Source organism: Neovison vison, chromosome 6 (genome assembly GCF_020171115.1).
Source record: "Neovison vison isolate M4711 chromosome 6, ASM_NN_V1, whole genome shotgun sequence".
Classification (NCBI taxonomy): domain Eukaryota; kingdom Metazoa; phylum Chordata; class Mammalia; order Carnivora; family Mustelidae; genus Neogale; species Neogale vison.
Window position 1 is genome coordinate 173,753,691 of NC_058096.1, and position 23,115 is coordinate 173,776,805.

General features: G+C 50.5%; 1 protein-coding gene across 1 annotated transcript; it reads left to right on the plus strand.

Moving 5' to 3' along the window:
• Nucleotides 1-3,311: 3,311 nt before the first annotated feature.
• OXTR (oxytocin receptor) lies at nt 3,312-23,115 on the plus strand. Its single transcript, XM_044255229.1, has 2 exons — nt 3,312-4,242; nt 21,223-23,115. Exons 1-2 carry the CDS (start codon nt 3,312-3,314, stop codon nt 21,468-21,470), a joined length of 1,179 nt encoding a protein of 392 aa, XP_044111164.1. The 3' UTR covers nt 21,471-23,115.

Genomic DNA, 23,115 nt, shown 5'->3' on the forward strand with positions numbered 1-23,115 from the left:
CCAACAGTGTCTACAGATGGAGAATACATGTATTTATGCCACTTCCTTAATAGGGGTTATGTTGTCACATTCATTGTCATGCTTTATCTCTGACATTGCTTTCTCTTGGGAAGAATGACCCACGTGTACAAATGCCATACTTTCTTCCATACAGCCCTCCTATAGCCAGATTGCCACAGAAATATTTATTCTGGGAAGCCAGGGTCTGACCCTAGTGATTAATATACTGGGGGATGTTCTTGGGGGAAACCATTAATCATTTTTTTCAACACATTTTACTGATAAGTATGGAATAAGTAAGGTGATGGGTAAATATAATGTATCCCATTGGGGATACTTAGGGAAAACCCTTCCCTGATCCCACCATGGAGTGGGACAGGTGTGTTTTACCTCTTAGAATTAGGTTCTTAGATGGCATATATCATGAAATTACAAAAAACCAGAAGGATGAGATCTCAGAGAGGAGATGATCTTGCTCAACTCTCTCATTTTATATATGGGGAAACTGAGGCCAGGGGAGACAGTGAAGACTACTCAAAATTCTCACCTGAGTAGTTTGTAATTTGATCTATAATTTGTGTGACGGAGACTATTAATTAATGTGTTAAAAACAAGGCAACAGACCCAAAATGGAGTTGCTTCTGTTTAGCCCCACATTACCAAACTAAGATTCAGTTTCAGCTCACCCAGGGATGGATGGAATTTCAAACCAGTCAATCCGGAATCACCTGATCAGCACTAGTGAGTATCTGTCTGACAGACCCCTGTCTTCCCTTTAGAGAAAGTAACCGGGCAATAACCAGTCACTTTGTTGCCAAGTATAACTCCCATGTTCTGGGGCTCCCTTCTGCCTATAAAAATCTTTCATAAAAATCTCCTCAGAGCTTCTTTTTATCTAGTAGATGGGATACTGCCTGATTCATGCATTGCTGAAAAAAGCCAGTAAGATCTTTAAATTTTATTCATTTGAATTTTGTTTTTAAAATGATATTATAGGGCAAGAAAAAGACAACTTGCACCTCTTCCCAGGGCTGCTGGAACTCCCAGGCTCATCCAGGAATGCTCACTCAACTAGAACCTTGGGACCAGGATGGAGTAATGGTCTGTCCCTAGGATGTCCTGGCACAGGGCTTTAATTGTGGATTCAGGAAACCCAGTCCGTGACTAACTCAATTTTCTCCACATAATTAAAAGAGGGTGAAGGGAAATGTCAGGAGGAAGTATGCATTTAAATTTTAAAGAGCCTTGTTCATTTTTGAATCCTTACCTTTTCTGCTTTAATTCTTGGTCTCTGCAAATTACTTAAAAAAAAAAAAACCCACCTGATTTTAGAATAGAAAAGGAGTTAAGAATCAGAAGAAGATGTCTTTAACATTTCTACTTCTTTTGGCATCATGTAGGATTTTAATTTTGAAGCATGGCAAAGAGGCAGTAATGGCTTCGGGCCACAAAGGAACAGAATCAATTTAAAAGGAAGGCAGATTTTTTCCCTTTTCTTTTCTTGAGATCTTTGCCCTAAAACTACCTAAAGAATGAAGTCTTCTGCCAGTGCTGATTAGAACAGAAGGCATTTCTCATTCCTTAGGAATGGGTATAGGAATAAAAGGACTTACTTGAATTCACTGCTAAATCCAGTATATCAAGGGGAAGGAGGGGAAAAATAAGCGTTGAAATTAACCTGGTGTTTGGGAAACGTCAGTTAAATGCTTTTGCAACTTCATCACCATTTACTCGGGGGAAAACACCGCTGTCCAAGCTTCCCGTTTGCCTGAGAGTCAGGAGCTTCCAAACCAAGAAAGGAAGAAACCAAGCGGGTTATTTATGAGCTCCCTCCCTCTTGCAGTTTTAAGCCACCGTGAAAGAACCCTGTTTATTACCGTTCTGGGGCGAACCCTGGGCGAGTTAACCCTGCTCTGCGGGGTCGGCGGGGCCTGCGCTCCGCGCCTCCCAGCGGTCTCGTGTGGTGGTGCAGCCCCAGCCCCAGGCTGCAGAAAAGCGGGCCACCAGCAGACAGCGCCGCATCCTGACGCTGTCAGCGCGCACAGCCTGGGCAGCGCTCTGAGCTCGCCTTCTGTCCCTAGCCAGTGACCAGTTAGGTGCGGGCGAGGGGATTCCAGCTGAGGCTTCAGAGTCCGGGACCTCACGATAGTATCAGACTGGGTGCCGCCAGCAGCCATCCCAACCTGGCCTGGGAGCGCACGCGTCTTCGGAGCTGTCCGCGGCGGTGCAGTTTCCCCAGGGAGCCAACTTTAGGCCCGCTCGAGGACTGGGTGCAGGTAGCTGGGTCTTGCGCACGGGTAGACGGGTTGGTTGGGGCTGGAGGAGGCATTGGAACCCGAGTGGAGGTGGTGGGGTGCCTCGCGCCCCTGGTACCTGGAGACACGCCCCGTGCTCTGAGAGACGGCAAAGAGACTACTCAGGCTCAAGATGCATAGACCTAAACTGTCGAGGGCTAAGACAGCGTCGGCTTCCCGGGACTGCTGGGCTGGGGAGGATCCTTATGAGAGGGGTACCCGCAACAGCATTTGGGAGCCGTGGGGGTAGGTATTCAGACAGGAGTTCTTCCAGGAGGGGCCGCTGGATTGGGGACCCACCGAAGCAGTTGTTGCGGAAGTTCGGGGGTGAGAGGGGATGGCTAGACGTCTTAGAAATAGGAGGTTGAAGGGGGGTGTGTGTGTGTGGTTCTGAGCTGGAGCTTCCCAAGCCAAGTGCCCCTTTGGGGGAATCTCCGAAGGAAGTAACTGGAGGAAGGAGAGATGGCTGAAAATTTTGGGCGTCTGGCGGGAGATCGATGTGCTGAGGGTCTGGAAGGTGGGGCGGGCGGCTAGTTTGGGGATCTCTGGGAGAGATGGTCTGTTTAGGAGGCGCAGTCCCGCAGGAAAGTGATTAGGACCTTTCCCTCTCCCTCAGTGTAAGTGACTTAAAATCTTAAGGAACCGGCAGTCTGGCAGATTCCCGCTCATTTCCAGTGGCTCAAAGGAGGTACCTCAAACGGGGATTTCCGGGGTGGCAGCTGAACCACCCCCGGGGCAGGCGGTTGTACCCTTAGTCCCAAATAATTTGGGGCTCCTGGGAAGGGTACAACTGAGTCGGATGTGCGTCGGGAGAGTAGTGCTTGATCTTCACAGAGTCCTCTGGATTCGTTTCAGGCTCCGACCAGCAAATCGGTCCTTGGCGTCTCTGCGAGTGGAACCCGAAGAGCGCCTCTCACCCCCGCCACCCCCGGGCGCGCGGGATTACGCGTCCGGCCCCACCCCGCCGCACTACTCCTTAAAGGGCTTGAAGACCAGGGGCGCAGGGCGACCACGGTCATGGAGGGCTCTCTGGTGGCCAACTGGAGTGCCGAGGCGGTCAACGGCAGCAGCGAGGCGCCTCCGGAAGCCGAGGGCAACCGCACCGCCGGGCCCCCGCAGCGGAACGAGGCCCTAGCGCGCGTGGAGGTGGCGGTGCTGTGCCTCATCCTCTTCCTGGCGCTGAGCGGCAACGCTTGCGTGCTACTGGCGCTGCGCACCACGCGCCACAAACACTCGCGCCTCTTCTTCTTCATGAAGCACCTGAGCATAGCCGACCTGGTGGTGGCCGTGTTCCAGGTGCTGCCGCAACTGCTGTGGGACATCACTTTCCGCTTCTACGGGCCCGACCTGCTGTGCCGCCTGGTCAAGTACCTGCAGGTGGTGGGCATGTTCGCTTCCACCTACCTGCTGCTGCTCATGTCTCTGGACCGCTGCCTGGCCATCTGCCAGCCGCTCCGGGCGCTGCGTCGCCGGGCGGACCGCCTGGCTGTGCTCGCCACGTGGCTGGGCTGCCTGGTGGCTAGCGCGCCGCAAGTGCACATCTTCTCGCTGCGCGAGGTGGCCGACGGCGTCTTCGACTGCTGGGCCGTCTTTATCCAGCCCTGGGGGCCCAAGGCCTACATCACGTGGATCACACTCGCCGTCTACATCGTGCCTGTCATCGTGCTCGCCGCCTGCTATGGCCTCATCAGCTTCAAGATCTGGCAGAACTTGAGACTCAAGACAGCGGCGGCGGCAGCGGAGGCTGCAGAGGGGTCGGAGGGCCGGGCTGCGGGCAGCGCGGGGAGCGCGGCTCTGGCACGCGTCAGCAGCGTCAAGCTCATCTCCAAGGCCAAGATCCGCACGGTTAAGATGACCTTCATTATCGTGCTGGCTTTCATCGTGTGCTGGACGCCATTCTTCTTCGTGCAGATGTGGAGCGTCTGGGATGCCAACGCGCCCAAGGAAGGTAGCGCTGGCTGGAAACCCGGAGGGAGCGCGGCGGGGCGGGGTCCTTGTCCTGCCTCCTCTGCACTGACAGGTTTCTGGGGATCTCGTGCTGGGGATGTGGGTTTCGGAATCCTGCAGGGTTTGAGGCATGGCTCCATTGGCCAGGGGATTTGGGGCTTAACTTCCCTGAGCCTTGGCTTCCTCTTCTGTGAAACGGCCACAATGATGAAAGCTCTCATGAGGGGATGAAATAAGAAAATGCACGCAAAGTCCTTAGCACAGTCCCTTGGCTACATATGGGGCATATGGTTCCTTATTATGAATGGGAAAACTGAGGTTCAAATGACTTTGCCACTTGGTTAGCAAGTGGTGGAAGTAACTTTCGAACCCTGGTCCAAGCCGAAGCTCTCACCACTTGAAATTTACTTTATGTTGAACTTCTCCTTTAAGTTCAAATCAACCTGAACTCCTGGGTCTGGTCAAGTACAGCGGTAGGTGGGCTATTTGATTTGTCCAGCTGAACGCTGAGTGCTTGATTAGTCCTAGGAGGGCGGGGCGTTGTGGGGAAGTAAGGTCTAAGGTCGAGTCTCTGAACCTCAGGCTCCTTGGAGGCGGAGAGTCTCCAAAGGCAGAGAGGTGAGTGCCTGGTTGGGGTGGGGAGAGTGGGGAGCGGGGAATTGGCGGTGCCTTGGGCCAGAGACGTTGGTGGTGCTGGGAGGGGAGAGGGGTGGGAGAAGGATGGGAGCCTCCCAGCAAAGATGCAAATTTTCAGATTTGATGTGGTAGGCTGGGGGCTTTCTGTAGGAAATCTTGTGGAGGTCTGGGCTGAGGGTGGTGAGGGGAAGCTGGGTGGGGCGTAGAATGGAGTGATATGTGGGGAGGGAGCTTGGGGGAGCAGAGAGCGCCTTGGGTCCTGGGGCTTGTGGCCAGCATTGGGTTGCTGGGAGCTCCAGACTGCTTCACCTTCATTGCACACAATTCCAATAACTCATCTGCAAATAGCAGGAGGGATGATCAGTGGTGGTGAATGACTTACACATTCTGTTTGCCTGTGAGCCCATAGCACTGCACTGGGATGCAGGTGACTCTAGTGATTGTAAGAGTAGAGCAAGGGGTTTGCTTTAGACCCTTTTTGCAGAAATGTCCCATTTCTAAATATGATCACTCCTGCTCCCAGAAGTCTAAAATACAACCATCCCGTGGAAGCCGAAATCTCCCTTTGTTCAGCTGGATAATTTCCTTTGCTGTCTTTCAGAAACCACAGACTCCTGGCTTTACCCAGCCCTGCCTCGTAATCCAGCATTTTTCTTAGCGGCCTGGGCAGTTATTATTGAGCACATAGGGGGCACCTGTGGTGCTGCAGGCTGGGGAAATGGAGAGGGGAGGACTGCTGGGCAGACACAGCACAGCCAGCCTGCCTCCATTGTGCAGCCCCTGGTCACAGTTCGCAGAAAGGGTTCAGTGGTCCACGGTGGGGAAGGTGCTTTCTCCAGGTCAGTCAGTCGGAGGCAGACTAGAGCGGGTGGGTGTGGGAGGGAGGGTTCCTGCGCCACCCCAGCGCTTTCCTCCAGTGCCAGCCTTCTGATGAAGGACACAGAACTAGGGAGTGAGCCCAGCCAAAGGCACCAGTGGGTGTTTCTCATTAAGGCATCAAACTACACCTGTTTCCTGGGCGGGAGCCAAAGAAATACCAGACCCAGATCTTGTGGAGCTCAAATCCCCGTCCTTGAGGAAGTGAGACTGATACTGAGCAGATTCTGGGGATGCCTACTGGGAAGCCCTCCCTCTAGCCATCACTAGTGTGGGACTTTGGGTGAGGGGTCCCCTTCTCTCCCTTGACTGTTAGTGTCTTGCTTTTAGAATGAGGACATTTCAGTGTTCATTCATTTCCCTCTCTTTCCTTCCCCTGGCTTCTCCCATTCATTTTTCTTCCTGGTGAGTTTTTCTCCCCCTCTTCCCCCCCCTTCATATGACTTCTTGTTGTCCACCCCTTCGCCTGCTCTCCGCTTCCTATTTTCCTCCCTAAAGAATGAGAATATATGGTCAACATATATCTTAGTTACTGAGCGAGGTTTCGATGTTTCCTGTGCTTTGAAAAGGCAACAGATAATAATACGTGTCTTTGTCTTAAAAACAAAACACAAGAGGAGAGAGAATGAGAGCGAGAGCATCTGACTAAAGTGGGGCCAGAGGCCTTTTGTGTGTATGCTGTCCCCTGAGGATTTCCATGGTGGGGTCTTCTCTCCTGGTGGGGCCAGGCTCCTGCTCTCAGGCTCCAGGAGCAGGAAGAGAAACAGACTCCAGGAACCTCAAGTCTTCCCTCTGTTCCTTGGCTTCTTTCCCAGTTCAGAGGAAAGGGTGGGTGCCATATGGAAAGCCCAGGGCCCCCTCATCCTTGGCCCTCTGTGTCCTGGGTTCTTCAAGAAGAGAACAAATGAAAACAATGGGATTCATGATGCCTCCTTCCAGGACCGGGTGCCCAGTTCCTGTGTGAGGGCCTGCCCAGCACCGAGGACTTGGGCTCTGGCCACAAGCCCCGCCAAGCCGTGCCATGGCCTCAGGGAAGCAGTGGGGGTCTGAGTGGACTTGGGCTCAGCTGGACTGTAAGCTCTGTGCCCACCTGGCATTAATTGGGATCATTGCAAGTAGCAGGCTGGGCCATCAGAAATAATGGTGTTTACAGTCAGTTTGGAGACATGACTGTCTGGAGGCCATCGGCAAGTGTTAAGGAACAAAACAAGGAGACACTTGAGCTATTCAAGGAATTATGATCAGCACTGTGGAAGGAATGCACAGCGCTCACTTTCCAAGATGAAGGGAATTGAGAAGAGATGCAAAATATCCAGATCTGGGCCCCTTGCTCTGCTCATCTCCTGGGGGGTAGAGGCTGGAAGTTCAGGAAGCCCACTGAGAACATGCAGAAGTTCTTGCAGGAAGCCCAGGGGCAGGCAGGTATAGATAAAGGTGGATGGGGCACCTGGGTGGCTCAGTGGGTTAAAGCCTCTGCCTTCGGCTCAGGTCATGATCCCAGGGTCCTGGGATCGAGCCCCGCATCGGGCTCTTTGCTCAGCAGGAAACCTGCTTCCCTCTCTCTCTCTGCCTGCCTCTCTGCCTGCTTGTGATCTCTGTCTGTCAAATAAATAAGTAAAATCTTAAAAAAAAAAAAAAAAGGTGGAGGGAGTGCGGCACATGTGGGATCTGTCCCTGTCAACAGCTTCGTTCTGAAAACCTCTGAGGGAAGGAGACGCCCCGAACCCAACTGCGGGCTGCCAGAGGGGTTGGAGAAGTCACACTGGCCTTTCAGCTGTCCATGTGGCCCTTCGTTGACCTCAAAACCCCCTACATCTCTGAGGCTTTGTGCACCCTGACCTTCTCTGCAAGCCCAGGCGCTCCTTTCACACCTTTCTCCTTTCATGGACTTCTTTCCCTCCTATGCCTACCTGCGTTCACACCAAGCTCTGCCTTTACAGGTTCAGAACTCATCTTGCTCCAAAAGTAATGAGAGGTTGGCCACAAAGATTCAGGTACTGTGGCAAGACCAAGTAGATACAAGGAAACCTGGATGAAGGGGAGAAAGGGATAGGAAAATTATAATATAATCATAGCAATAATAATAATAAAGGCTCTGTGTGTAGAGGTGAGCCGTGCATGGAGCTCCCTTTCTCTAAGCCAGAGCAAAGACAGACACTCTCCATTTCAATATTTCAGAGAAAAAAACAGTGTTCAGGAAAAACAAAAGCAAAAACAAAAACAGTGAGAGAAGAGAAAAGGAAGAGGAGCCCTGTGGTAGTTACGGCACTCCTTCCCACCCAAAGCCCAAAGCCGCCATTGGAGCCCTGTGTTAATGAGGCTGGTGAGACCACAGGAGGAAGAGGGAGACCAGACACCCACGGCGCGTGTGGACCAGCCCCATATGTATCTTGGCAAGCAAATTCCACTGTCAAAGATTCAGCGCTGACCTCTCCCCTTGAACTCAGTGCGATTTGCTTGGAAGCTGGCCCCCAGGATTCTGACCTGGGGTAGTTGGGAGGGAGGAAATGGAGAGGGGGGCATGTCTGTATTTCCAGGGGTTCAACTGATGCTGGTTGGATGTGGTGGGGCTGATTTTGAGTCTCTGGCTCTAGTTTTTGGTGAAATGCCTGGTCCTGTAGGCAGAGATGAGAGAGAAGCGGGGACAGGTTGGCAGATGGGGCAGGTGCGCCACCCGTCCACACTGAACACTATCTGTGGCTCCTGTCTGGTGCCTGGAGGCTAGGGGAGAAGCTTTTGAATTAAATCTCACTAACACTTCATAGATGAGTCATATACAGAATAGTCCCCGTTTTCTCTCAAACTGGCTGATTTCCATGGGAGCAAGAAAATGCCCAGAGAAGAAGGTGGGGACCTCCACTCCACAGAGACCATAGAAGGACCAAGGGACCTGTCTGGAGGGCCAGCACAGTGGGCAGGCACTGTGGAATCCTGCGTGGTTTGTGCAGGGAAAGAAGCATGCCACTAGCCTATTTGGAGTTTGCTCTGCCCTTTTCTTCTGTGTGTCCTTGAGCAAACCACTAGACCTCTCTGGGCCTTTGCTTCCTCCTGTATATAATCAAGGAAGCACAGCCTACCTGTGGGGCTGTTAGGAGAATGACAGGGTGTGCCTCGAGGCACCTGGGGGCCACGTGATCAACATCACTCTTCTCTTCTGCCATTCTACTTGTTAGGTTTTGTTTGCATTCTTGGGATAGACTCTGAGAATCTTGGCAGGTATTCCTGAGGAAGGAGATGGGCGTTTTTTCAGAAGAGCCCAGGCAGAGGGGATTGGGGCACAGAGAGGCAGAGCCTGTAGACGATAGGCTGTGGGTCCAGGGTGGTGGGGGTGTGGAGGAGAAACTCGTTAAGGTTGGACTGTGAGCCTGGTCACAACAGGGACCCCTTCTGTTCTGCTCACTAGTGTACGTCCACTGCTGAACACGGTGCTGGGCACCCAAAGGGAGCTCAGCCGATGCTGGTTGAACAGACACGAGGGATATGGGAGGAGAAAGGTGCCTGAGATGGCCGGGGTTGGGTGTGTGGATTTGGATTGCAGAGAGATAAGGATCTTCTAAGCAGCCCTCCAACAACACTAGCATTGGCTGCCTGGTGAAGAAGTGAGCACCCCTGTCACTTGGGGGCAACCAAACCTCTGTCAGGAGTGTTGTACTAGGAGGAAGGTAGAAATGCACAGGAGGCCTGGTGTTAAGTATTTCTCTGTCTGAAAATGAGCTTCCCAGCTCCTCCCTTTTCCTGTGGAATTGTGGTCCCTCGGGTGTGGCCTACCTACCTCACCTTTTCAAGGATGTTGTGCCCTCTGAGGGATGGGGAGGCTGTGGGAGGCTGTGGGTCTAGATCCTCTCTGGAGAGACTTCCCCCTGGCTCTGGGTCCTCTCTGGAGAGACTGGGCTGGCAGATTTGCTGCCTGAGGGCTTGGGCCACCTGACAACCCCAGAACTTTGCACTGACAATTGTTGGAAATGAAGAGAACCTCATGGGGGTCACCCCCAGGGGCAGGGGCTGTCAGGGGCTGAACTGTGCTCTGCCAGCCCCTGTTGTATCAGCCCCGGGAGACGGTACTGGGCAGTGCTGAGAGCTGGTCTTGTTGCCTTCTCTGTGATTTGGGGCATGTCTCTGTGTGATTTCTGGGCCTCCATTACCCCCAGCAGACCTGTGGGGCTAGAACAGGACACCCTCTGTGGCCATCTGCTTCAGTGACATGAGGAGTTAGAGTAGTTGGAAACAGGAGGCCCCCACTTGTTGAGTACACAGTCCCATGCCTCATCCTCACCTGAACACAGCAAGGTAAAGGGGCTTTGTCCCCCTTTTACAGAGGAAGAAACTGAGGCCCAGAGAAGCAAGACCTGCTTGAGGACACTGTTGAGTGAGGCATGGAATTTGAACCTAGGTCCTCCCTAGGCTGCCCTGTCACACTGGCCTTCATCCCTAGGCCAGCATTTTCAAGAAGGCCTACCACTCTTGGCCTTGGGATCTCCTGGGTGCTTTTAGAAGTATCCCCTGCAGATATCCATCCAATGGAAGAAATGTGCAGCAAAGCCTCCCCCAGCAGATTTTTTTTTTTTTTTTCTGTTATTGATCAAACCTCTTGGGGGGAAAGGTGAAGTCACCTGGGACAGGAACCCAAAGGGGAAGCACTCACATTAGCCAAAAACATAACTCACAATTGCTTAATGACAAGAGTGTGGTTGTTAACTGTCCATCTAATTGCAATTTATCCCCAGAAGGGCCAAGTTCAAGAGCTCTTCAGGGCAGAGAATGATCTGTCCAATTTCCTCCTGCCCTTCCTCCACCACTGCTTTGCCTGTCATGGCTCATCTGAAGATGACCCTCTGAGGTGCCTGGCCCACCCAAACCTTGGGAACAACATCCTCGAAAAGATGAGGTGGGTAGGCCACACCCAAGGGACCACAGTTCCACAGGAAAAGGGAGGAGCTGGGAAGCTCATTTTCAGACAGGGAAACACTTAACACCAGGCCTCTGTGCATTTCCACCTTCCTGGCCTGGCCCCAGAGCCCTGCACCCTCTTTGTGACCCCAACATCTCTACTCTCCTGGCTTTCTTGGCTGAAACACCCACCACACACACACCTGGCTGCCTGTGCCCTCCTGGCACCACCCACTGGGCACTGTATGTTCAAAGCCTCCGCTTCTCAGCTCCCCTTGCTCCCTGATGACCCCTCCATTTTAGCTCTACCACACGTCTCCTTTTGGGTGGAGACCAGACTGTCTCGATGTCAGCACTCCTGACATTCTGGGCCATGTGATCCCTGTTGGGTAGGCAGCTATTCTGGGTGCTGGGGGATGTTCGGGCAGCATCCCTGGCCTCTGCCCCCTGCATCCCACTGGCACCTTTCCATCTGTCCTGACCACCAACAGTGTCTCCAGACATTGCTAAATGTTGCCTTTGGTTGAGAAGCGCTGGTTTAGACCCACTATGGAGGTGTGGCCTGACCTGGTATCTAGCGAACAAGGACACCCTCGTCACCTCTGTCCTGGGCTCCGGCTAAATCTGCCTTGTAAACCCCTGACGACTTGCTGGTTCCCACAGGGTCTTTCTGCTGAGCACCCATGCTGATTCTGTTCTCACCGTAGGGATGCCCACTGTAGTCCCTTCTGCAGAGACTTGTCTTTCAGAGGTCAAGTCCAGGTGTGGATTGCTTTGTGACACAATTCCAGGGGGTACCCTTTACCTCGTGGTCTGTGAGAATGATGCTCCCAGGAGCCTTGCAGGGCACAACTTGGCAGTTTCATCCGGGGTCTTCTTCCTCCTCTGAAGGCCGATGCATCTACTCTGCAAACAGTCATTACGGCCTCCCAAGGGTCCTGTCCACACAGCCTCTGCTTTGATATCTTGGTCCTCCAGTGAGGGGAGTTTGCAGGAAGCCATCCCCAGTTCCTCACCTGCCCTCCTGAGGCCAACAGCTGGCATTTGCGTAAACATGGGACAGTCAGGCCAAGGAGGGTTACAGAGCTCCGGGAGTAACACCTCATTTTCTGCCCGGCTGGTATCGGGCTCTTAGGTCCTGAGGTATAGCAGGATGGTGTGGCAGCAGTGACCTTGGGCAGTTGACTAAAGCAGCCTGGAGCCCAGTTTTCTGGAGTTAGGAATAGAGTTTAGCTTGTGGGCAGGGTAGGCTCTGCCTGCCAGAGGCACGGTGCCTGGCATATAGTAAGTGCTCAATCAGTGTCTGCTTTTCTTCTTTCTTTTCTTTTCCTTCTTTTTTTTTTTTTTTTTTAAAGATTTCATTTATCTGAGAGAGAGAAAGAGAGCGGGAGAGAAAACACAAGGTGGTGGGGAGGGGCAGGGGGAGAAGCAGGATCCCCACTGGGCAGGCAGCCCTGATGTAGGACTTGATCCCAGAGATTCAAGGTCAGGTCAGGACTCTGGGATCCTGATCTGAGCCCAAGGCAAACTTAACCAATTGAGCCCCTGAGGCGCCCCCAAGGTCTGCTTTACAAAGCAGAGAAATTCCAAGACTGTCAGGGGGCTGGGTCAGGGTGGTTGGGGGTGGGCGTTGTCTGGAGCTCAGGAGGAGCGGTTTCTGGAAGCAAGCCCCTGGGTGTTCCAAACCAGCATGAAGAGGTGAAGAGAAACAAAAGCCTTACCTGGAGGACAGCAGGAGGGGAGGTGGGAAGTTCTAGTTCTGGGTTTTAGAAGTGGCAGAGGGCTCTTGTCCAGGGGGTGAGCAGGAAGGGGGTGTAGTCCAGGCAGTAGAGTCCCAGCCCCTGATTTCCCGCCACCCACGGAGGGGCAGCATCGGCCAGAGTCTCCAGTTGTGCTCTGCAGGTAGCTGGAACTTCCCCTCACAACGGGCCAGATGCTCCGGCCCACACCTCACTTCGAGAGTGACAAGGGTCACTCTTGCTCATTCCATTTCTCTCTCTCTCTCCACCAGACCTGGATATCTGGGTATGAACCTGATTTTCCTAGAGGGAACTGCATGAGAATCCACTCGTGGGGTTAAAGCCCCCTCCTATTGTCAAGCAGGGAGATTGCCTTTTTGCCTTTCCACAGTTCTATCAGGACTTCCAGTCGTCTAATTTCACACTTCACTTCAGTTCAGTCCCTTCTAGAACTCTTCCTGTTTTCTGCAAATGACACCCATCCCCCTAGCCACAAGTCTGGAAATGTAAGAAATGACACTGTGAAGGGATGCCACAGGAAGAGAGATCTTTACTATCAGTGTTTATTTATCCCCCCTCCCTCCTTGCCCCCCCTCCCTGGTGAATGCCCCACAAGGCATTTGTTGATTCTGTCTCCCTGGAGGAAAAAAAGTCAGGAGGGATTCAGAGAGGAAGCAACATTTGAAAAGGGTTTCCAAGGATGAGTAGGAGCTGGCTGTGCAAAGAAGCACATTCCTTGTTGACCTCATGGGGCAGTTACTTTATTATTATCTTTCTCCTTAGTGATACTTCTAAAATTTCAGTGAGCTGCAGAGCTCACTCACGTTGGCGGGGTAGGGGAGCATCTTGTTAAAATGCAGAATCTGATTAAGGAGGTCTGAGAGGGAGCCCAAGAGTCTGCATTTTTACCAAGCGGTCAGGCTATGCCTGTGTAGCCTGCCCATAGACTGACTACATATTGAATAGGAAGTCTTTAATATCTTACCTCTTTTATCAAAATGTGCAGTTTGCTTTTGCACCTGTGGTTGAAATTGGCTGCATGGCCTGTCGTTCCCTGCAGGGTAAAGAAGGGCTGGTTTTTTACCAAAAAAGCTATGTAGCCCACAAATTTGGCTTTTAATCCTGGCTTTATGATACGTGGGGTGATCACACATCCGTGAATTTTAAAGCCATTCCAATGTTGTAAAATTGTGGTCTTTTCAAAAGAGGCACTCCATAATGCATGTTAGTACTCAATCTTTATGTGAGTATACATTCAAAAATCGTAAAAATAAAAAAGCCTTCTGTGAACTACAGTGCTCAAATTCTTATAAAGCTCCTCTAGGAATAAGGTACTGAGACCCAAATTCCCAGCCCCCTTGTTGAGGGATGTGGTCCTGAACCAAGCCCTTGGTGTCTGGCGTGAGGGCCTCTTATGAAAGTGGGCGGGCTTGATCTGACTCTGAGGAGAGGTGTCGGCTAAGCCACACGTCTCTGAAGTGTATGTGAAGTGCATTAGTTGCCTCAGGCACACTGCAGCCCAGAGAGGCTGTGGCCAGCTGCCCATCAGCTGTTCGGGGCTAATTTGGGCCTTCGGTGACAGGATGGAGGGGGTGCTGGGAAATCCGAACATGGGAATTCTTGGGACTTGAGTAAAGCCAGGCTCGTAGGTGGGTGGAACACTTTGGGGCATACCGTCCTCATCCTCAAGTGGCCCTCTGCCACCCACCCCTCCATGAATCACAGTGCTGAGTGGAAATACAGAGTTGTGTCTGTCTCCTGGGTATAAAATTGCCCAGCAGAGCATCTGGCTTTTGGTGGGTGGCCATTTCTGTTCCCATCTCTTGCTTTCTGATCCCATTTCAGCCCCCTTGAGGATCACTCCTAGTCCTCAGGCTTGCAGCCGCACAGCAGCCCCGCCCCCTCCCCCTGTTGAATAGAGTGCTGCGTTCTCTGTGTTTCCCTTGAGAGTAGGTCCTGTGACAATGAGCACAGGGCGTGAAAGGATGCTAGAACATCCGATCTCCTCTTTTTCCTCCGAGAAAAGCTAAGCTGGTGACCAGGGAGGTGTGAGGACCAGTCCTTGGATGAGTGCCTCCCAGTGGCCCCCCATTTTTGGCAAGGACCAGACAGAGCAGTTTGTACCACTCAGGGCTTTGTCCTGGGGAGGGATGTTATTTTTATGGGGAGCAAGTGGAAGAGTTCAGTGGAGACCCTGAACTCTGCCCTCCTCAGTGCTGCAACCACCTTTCCTTTTGGCTTTTCTTAAGTCACTGGCTGAGTAAGCTTTTCCTCCCCCCCCCCAAAGATTTTATTTATTTATTTGAGAGATAGAGATAGAGCTCAACTAGGCAGAGAAGCAGGCAGAGAGAGAGGGAGAAGTAATCTCTCCACTGAGCAAGGAACCTGATGCAGGACTCAATCCCAGGACCTTGGGATCATGACCTGAACCAAAGGCAGCCACCCAAACTACTGAGCCATCCAGGTGCTCCTGGGTAAGCTTTTCCAAATGGATGATCAGGAGTTCATTTGGTGTCATGGCATCCAACCCCAGGCTTTTCATTTTTTCTTTTTTTAAATATTTTAGTTATTTGAGAGAGAGGACGAGAGGTAGCATGGGAGGGGAGAAGGTCAGAGGGAGAAGCAGACTCCCCAAGGAGCTGGGAGCCCGACGTGGGACTCAATTCCGGGACTCTGGGATCATGACCTGAGCTGAAGACAGTCGCTTAACCAACTGAGCCACCCAGGTGCCCTCCTTTTTTTTTTTTTTAAATTTTTGAAGTTATGGAAAAACAGGCAAAGGACACCTTCTTTAATTGGCCTGGGATCAGGAGCCTCTAAACTTTGGGCTTTAAAAATGATGCAGCTGGTCATATCTCATATCTGTTAATAACGATACTAATCACCTGAATAAACACTGCAATCTTTTACACCCCCCACCAGTTTTTTCAAAGTCCTTGCAAGTGTCACCTCCAGTTTATAGACAAGGATGTTAAGGCTCATACAGTAGATGTGGCTCAGAGAAAGATTAGGTAGAGGATTCAGACCCCAGGGGGTTGCATCTGAATCTTGTGTCCCTGGCTCCTCCCTGAGCCAGGGCTCCACTGGGGCCCCTCTGTGACCACTTGCCCACCCCCCTGGCCCCAGAGGAGGTGCGGGCTGCAGACCACACCTTTGGAGGAGTTGTGGATTCTGACTTCCAGCTCCTCCTTTTCTGCACTGACTTCATCATTGCTCTGCTTTGTCTGACATGTGGCCAGGGGCCAGGGTTGGAGGTGGGCAGCAGGGAACGACCCTTTGGAGAAGGCAGAATTAAGGCAAAGGGGTGGGCCTTTGTACATTTGCATGGACTGGTCATCGGGTGTAGGCTGCTCCTGGGACAGGGGTTTCTGTTGTGGCCAAAGACAGTGCCCCAAAAGGACCTCAGCTGAGAGCCTCACTGGCCAGCTCCCTGGTAGCTGGGGAATGAGCCGCGCTGGGTTCTAAGACAAGATCTGGGCTCAGGACACCATGCCATCTGCTGCAGATCTGCTAGACCCAGCTCGAGGTGGCACCACGCTGAGTCGCTTCTCAATGATGCCTACCCCACGGGTAGCTGTGTTTTGAAGAAGACAGTCTTGGGGCACCTCTGTGGGTCAGTTGGTTAAGCGGCTGACTCTTGATTTTGGCTCAAGTCATGATCTCAGGGTCGTGGGATTGAGACCCGAGTGGGGCTCTGCACTGGGCATGGAGCCTGCTTGGGATTTTCTCTCTCCCTCTGCCCCTCCCTCTGCTCATGCTTTCTCTCAAATAAATAAATGAAAAAGAGAGAAAAAGAGAAAGAAGGAAAAAGAGAGAAAGAAGTCTGATTTAAGGATTTTGGTCCAGAAGAACACCCTGCGTGTGGTGTGCACCAGAACCTCGAGCTGGAATGCTGGAGCAGAAAGGAGAGAGGGCAGTTTGCGGTGCGGAGACAGATGCTTCTTCCCTGCGATGTCCTGGCTTGCATGTGCGTTAAAACAGGTCTTCGTACTGAAATCTGCAAGGTGAGATCAGACATTCCCAGGACCCCAAAGAAGATGGAATAAGGCAAGGACATTCTCCTCCATCGCTGGCTCATTGTTTCAGCACACCTTTGACTTTGTGGAGTCTTGGCACCCCCTCGCTCTCCCTGAAGATGGCCCATTGTTTCAGTCTGTTTAAACCCGTCCAGAAGTCACAAGCTAGCTGAACAGGGTAGATAAGCTTGTTGGTTGGACTGGTGGTGCGGGCCTGTAGAGCCAGGAAAGGAATCTACGTATGAGCTGACCTCCTTGGCCATGTGGTCCGGCCCAAGAGACTCACTGGATGGACACTGCCATATGTCAGTACAGCTTCCAGCAGCTCAGCTAGTGGGTCATGAGTCCTGTGCCCCACCCTGGGCTATCTCAGATTCCAAGACACAGCCCAACCCAGGGAGCAGCCTCTCCCCATTGTTTCACATGGGTTGGCATTAACTCTGTTATCCTTAAGAAAAGTAGCATTTACTGGGCATGTACACATCATGGTAGTGATAATGGTAATAACTGAGTACGTTAAGTTTTTACTTTTATTGAGTGCCAGGAATCATGATGGGTCCTTGGCGTCCTGACTAGTGAAACTTGGCAATGATTCTGTAAAGGAGTTCTTTTTATTACTCCCATTTCACAGGTGGAGAAACTGAGGTTAAGAGGTTAGATGACTAGCCCTAGAATATACAAAGTGCAAAATGGCAGAGCCAGGATTTGTGCCGAGTCTGGGTAACTTTAAAGCAAAGCCATCACCGGAGTTTGGGGAGAAGTGGGTGGGGCTTGCTTTGTGGGATTCCAGCCCCCCTACCCTTAGGAGCCCTTCCCACCGCTTTTTAACATCTGCCCCTTTTCCAGGCATCAAGGGTGGGCTAACTTTCTGTAAAGGGCCAGGCAGTAACTCTTTTAGGCTTGTGGGTATAAGGTCTCTGGAACAGGTACTCAGCTTTCTCCTTGTAGTGCAGAAGCTGCCGTAGACAATATATGAATGAATGGGTGTGCTGTGTTCCAATAAAACTTTATTTAGAAAAACAAGCATCAGGTGGGATTTGGCCCCCATAGGCCAAACAATAGAGCTTGTTGGTCACTGGTCTAGACCAGGAGACATTTCTGCTACGAACGATGATGGTATGATAGGAAGTAATGTGTTTCCCATCCCAGATAAACTTAGATTATAAAAGATCATCACTGAGAACAGACAATTCCCCGCCTCCATGGGCAATTCTACTTGTGCGAGGAAAAGGGTAGTTGCTCTCTGATTCGCCCTCAAATCACACCCTAAGAGAGATTGTCTGGCAAGCCTATGTCTTTGCTTTGGGACTGAGAAGATTCACTAACTGGTACCAACCTGACACGTGTGAACGCTGACCTAGTTTGAAAAGGAATAGCTTCATTAAGTTCAGGTAGAAATGCGGGGTGACATGCTGTGTGTCCCTGGGGAAGTCATTTCCCTTCTGAGCTTCACTTTCCTCATACAGAAGATGGGGATGAGTCTGCTTTGAAAACCACAGGGTCCTGTGCCAACTTGAGCAGTGATTCCCATGGTCAGCATTGCTACATGGCCCTGTGCTCTCTTGGAAACAACATCGTGAATCATGAGGACAATATTTTCCATGCTTTGTTCTATCCTGTTGGCTTCTCTAGCCACCAGAAAGGGCAACAGTGTGGTCTAAACAAGGAACAGAAAGTGCAGAAAGCCTGTGAGAAGCAATCAATCAGTCGCCTGCTTAGAAACCATCAAGGACTCCCCACTGTCTGTAGACTAAAGCTCAGGCAGCCTGCACTCAAGGTCCTCCTCAGCCTGGCTCTTTCCTGTTTCTTTCCCCATGAAACTCCCTTTCCCCAACTCTGGCAGTCCTTGAACGTTCTTGGACATTCTCACTTATGTGCCTTCATTCCTATTGCTTTCTTCCTCTGAAATGTCCTCCATAGCCATTTCCTGATTCCCAGATAGCTCTCCTCCCTGCTGAGGGCTGGCATGTCCACCACTGGGGACTCCTGTCTCTCGACGGTTAGGATATTACCAGATTTTTAAAAGTGCAATTGTGCCCTTTGCCTTTGGCAACCTGAGCAGGTTCAGCTTAGAGAGGGTCCTCTATCCCCCAGGGAGCCAAGCCAGGCCCATCCTACATGTCTGTGGTCACCAGGGCGGGGCAGAGGCACCTGCCTTGGTCCAGAGTCCTACATGGGCTGGCCTAGCAGAGGAAGGGAATCTCCATTGGGGGTGGGGGATGGTGTATCTGGAATTCATTAACTGTTTCCTTTTTTGCTGTTGATGTTTCTGTATGCTTTAAAAAAAAAAAAAAAGAATAAATAAGTTAAATGATCCAAATGTAAAGTCAGGCAAATAGCTTAAGAAAAAAGATAACAGTTTTAACTCTATACAGTTAGGTAAAAGGTGGTGCCTTCCTGTGCAAGCCTGTTCATTCCTGCTCTGTCCTCTCCCTTGTTTCCTAACCTTACATGCCTGCATTTTTGCTGCTGTGTCTGGTAATTTATTTCTCAGGGTCCTTTTTAAATTTTAACCGTGTGTTGATTTTGCCTCCTTTATTTTATACATTGAATTTTTGAGGACATTCTGTTTTTAGTCTTGGTGATTTCTCACCAGAATTTCTAAACTTAAATTCATCTTCTTAGCTACTCAAATCAAATATGTATTTTTTTCATTCTCTTTTATAGAAAATGAGCAGTACTGACTTTTTTCCCCCTCCACTTTTCCACTTCCCTGTTCTTTACTATTTTAGTCTAAGGCTTAGATGCTCCTCCTTTGTTTCCCTGAACATTCTCTTGTGCAAGACTTTCTGATTTTATTTGCTCTAGTTTACTCTTGTGCCAACAGGTGCACCAAGGAATTAGACCAGTGGTTCTTCAACTTGTGTGTGTGTGTCAGAACCTCACCCCCAGGAGTCTGGTCTAGTAGGTCTAGGGTAGAGCCCGAGAATTTACATTTCTAACAAGTTCCCAGGTGACCCAGGGATCCCAGTTTGAGAACCAAACCATCATCTTGTGGATAATCATCCTTCTTCCTTTGGTGACTAGGTGACAGATGTCTGACAGATGTTTCCATGCTTGCCTCTGTGGTGGCATCTAGGTCTTGTGGCTTCACAGTCTCTGCAAGAAATCCTTTCCTGGATTCAGCTGTTGAATTCTGGAGGTTTGTTTTGTTTTGTTTTTATTTATTTATTCATTTAAGTCATTTCTATGCCTGACGTGGGGCTCATACTTACAACTCTGAGATCAAGAGTCGCACGCCACTCCGACTGAGCTAGCCAGATGCCCAGAATTCTGGAGATATTTTTTGAAAACTTTCTGCAGAAAAGATCAAAGAGCAGCAGATTTTTCAAGCCCTCTTGCAGCTGCCTTCACTGATAAGGATGTGGCTGTGAATAGCATTCTTGGGTGTATTGCTATCCTGGCAGGCTTCTGGAGGGAGGGCTCACTCTCCTCTGTTGGTGGGAGAGATCTGTAGTTTGTCAGATGGAAGTCGATTGCAAGAAACTCAGATTTTTTCCCCTCTCCTCTACTTGGAAGTATATAGGATTAGGAATTTTTCTTTTCTTTCTTCCTTTCTTCTTTTCTCCCTTCCCTTCCCTTTCCTTCCTTTCCCTTCTCTCCCCTCCCCTCCCTTCCTTTCCTTTCCTTCTTTCCTTCCTCCCTCCCTCCCTCCCTCCCTCCCTTCCTACCTTCCTACTTTCCTTTCCTTTTTTCTTTCCTTGACACCCAGCTATGGGGTTTGAACTCAAGATCAACAGTGGCATGCTCTAGTGACTGACCCAGCCAGGTGCCTCAGGATTCAGAATTTTTCTTTCCTTTTGAAGCTTGAATTTGCAAAAAGCAGTGTCTTGAAGTTGATCCTTAATTTTGTCTGGAACACAATAAATCCCTAGTATGATGGCTTCTGCCCAGTACCTTAAAGAATTTCAGGATAACCTTTTCTCCTGTGTGAGTCTGATTTGTCATGCCGAAGCGTGCTCTTAGGGGTACAGAACTTTCAGTGTTCTCAACGGCGAAGATGGCAATGCTTTCTTGCCACCACGCCTTTGCCTGGGCCATTCCTTCTGCCTGGAGCACCCTTCCTCCGTTCTCTGCCTGGAAAACTCCTAAGCATCTTTCAGGTTTCGGCTCAAACGTCGCTTTCTGTAAGACTGGCCTATGATTCACTCTGAGTTGCTCCCCTTCCTTGGTCTGCCCCACCGGCCTGCATTGTGCCCACCCTGTGGTGCTACTCATTTTATTTTTGTGTCCCCAGGGCTTAGCCTGGTGCATGGCACACAGTCACGACAGCAGCTACCGTGTATTGGGCCCTTACTGTATACCAGGCATTTTTTTAATCCTTGCAGTCTTCCTGCGCGTTTTGCATACTCTTGTTATCCCCATGTAAAGATTAGCAAACAGCAGTCTCCTGGGGAACTAAAGTAATTTGTTGCTGGCAGAACAAGACTACCAACTAGGTCTGGCAGCTCCTCGACGCTGTGCTCGTGGGCACTCAGAGTCGTGGGCACTGGATACGCGCTGGGTGAGTTATGAATGAACAGGTGGCTGTGACGAGCACAGCTCCTGCTGACGGAAGCATTCGGCAGGTACTCTTGACGAGAGAAAGGACAGGGAGCATTCTAGGGCTTGGCTGAGTCCGGGAAGGCTGGGGTGTGTGTGTGGCGGGGGCAGGCTGAGCGCACACCCGGAGCCATGATGTGGACGGCAGGCAGACCTTGTCCCTCTACGTCTGTCTTGTGACTCAGCACCTGGCACCTGGGGAAGGCTGGTCTTGGGAAATGATGGTGGCCCTCCAGTAGTGATGGCCTGTTCTCATTTCTCCCCGCGCCCCCGTCCTCCTTTCAGCCTCGGCTTTCATCATAGCCATGCTCCTGGCCAGCCTCAACAGCTGCTGCAACCCGTGGATCTACCTGCTCTTCACGGGCCATCTCTTCCATGAACTGGTACAGCGCTTCCTCTGCTGCTCCTCCAGCTACCTGAAGGGCAACCGTCCAGGAGAGACCAGCGTCAGCAAAAAGAGCAACTCATCCACTTTTGTCCTGAGCCGCCACAGCTCCAGCCAGAGGAGCTGCTCGCAGCCATCCACGGTGTGACCAGGCTGGGCCAGGACCCTCTTGTGGCTCGGCGTGTGCCGACATAGACAGTCCGCCCCTTGGTGGCGGTGTGCGTGTATGTATAAGGTACCTTTCAGTTTGCACCCTTTCCACACCTCCGGGTAGCTTGAGTAGGGTGGGAAATTATGGCATGGGTTGGGGAAATAGTCTCCATGGTGGAAATGTTGGGCTGACTCAGCCATCAGACAGTCCCTGGATCTCCCCTGGCTTCCTACAGGGGTTATACACCCTGCCCCCACTGCTGCTCTCGTTGGTTGATGGGTTGGTTTTATTCTCCTGGACCTGTCATTTCTCCCCAGTATCTTTTTACTCCTTTATTCTGGGATCTTGTGAAAGGTGTTAAGTATGGGATTGGTGTGTGGAAGCATACTGTTCTGAGCTCAGAATAAGGAGTGGGAGTGGGACCTCAGATGTGGAGGGTAGTGCTAATTATCCTTCTGACTTTAGAATGCTTTTACTTTTGCATGGAACCTTCCCAGCATCCTTGGGCACCAGCATGTCAGAAGGTGGCCCTAGGAACAGGGGATTCCCTTATGAAACCATTTGGCATTGGCAGCTGATGAAAAGTGGGGCTACAAGTGTTTAAGAAGGGAATATTTATGTGAAATAGTCAGGAAAGAAAAAGAAACAGAAGGCATCCAGGTTGGAAAAGAAGAAGTAAAATTCTTGGCAGATGGTATGATTTTGTATGTAGATAATTCTAAGGAGTTCATGCACACATACAAACCCATTAGAACTAATAAATGAATTAGTCAAGGTTGCAGGGTGCAAGGTCAGTATGCAAAGGCCAGTGGTATTTCTTTATACTAGCAACTCACAATATGAAAATGAAATTAAGAAATAATCACATTTATACTGGTGTAAGGAAGAAAAAATAGGAATAAATTTAACAAAAGAAGTACAAGACTTATACCCTGACAACTACAAAATATCATTGAAAGAAACTGAAGAAACTCAGAGAAATGGAGAGATATCCTGTGTTCATGGATCAGAGACTTAAATATTATTAAGATGATAGTACTGTCCAAAATTATCTACAGGCTTAATGCAATTCTCCTATCAAAATCCTGGTTGGCCTCTTTGCACAAATTGATGAGCTGATCCTAAAATTCACACAGAAATGCAAGGGACCCAGAATAGCCAAATGATCTTTTGGAAAGAACAAAGTTGGTGGATTTACAATTCCTGGTTTCAAACTTCACTACAAGGCTTCAGTAATCAAAGGAGCGTGGTACTAACATGAGGATAGACATGTGGATCAATGGAGTAGACCAATGGGATAGAATGGAGAGTGCAGTTAAAAACCCTCCCATTCATGGCCAATTGATTTTTGACAAGTGTGGCAGAAGAATTCAGTAGGGGAGACAATCTGCTCAACAGATGGGACTGGGAAAACTGGTAATCCACCTGCAAAATGATGACGTTGGTGAAGGGGGTTAAGAGGAACAAACTTGCAGTTACAAAAGTAAGTCACAGTGATGAAAAATACAGCACAGGGAGTATAGCCAATGATATTGTAATAACCTTGTATGTGATTACACTTACTGTGTGAGCATTGAATAATGTATGGGATTGTTGGAATTCTATCTTGTTCACCTGAAACTAATAAAGCATTGTATGTCAA

What these genes read in the sequence shown, in the direction of transcription:
- OXTR (XM_044255229.1), top strand. Translation starts at nt 3,312, where the DNA reads ATGGAGGGCTCTCTGGTGGCCAACTGGAGTGCCGAGGCGGTCAACGGC. An exon ending in TGCCAACGCGCCCAAGGAAG is followed by an intron (nt 4,243 to 21,222) that starts GTAGCGCTGGCT and finishes TCCTCCTTTCAG; the next exon opens with CCTCGGCTTTCATCATAGCC.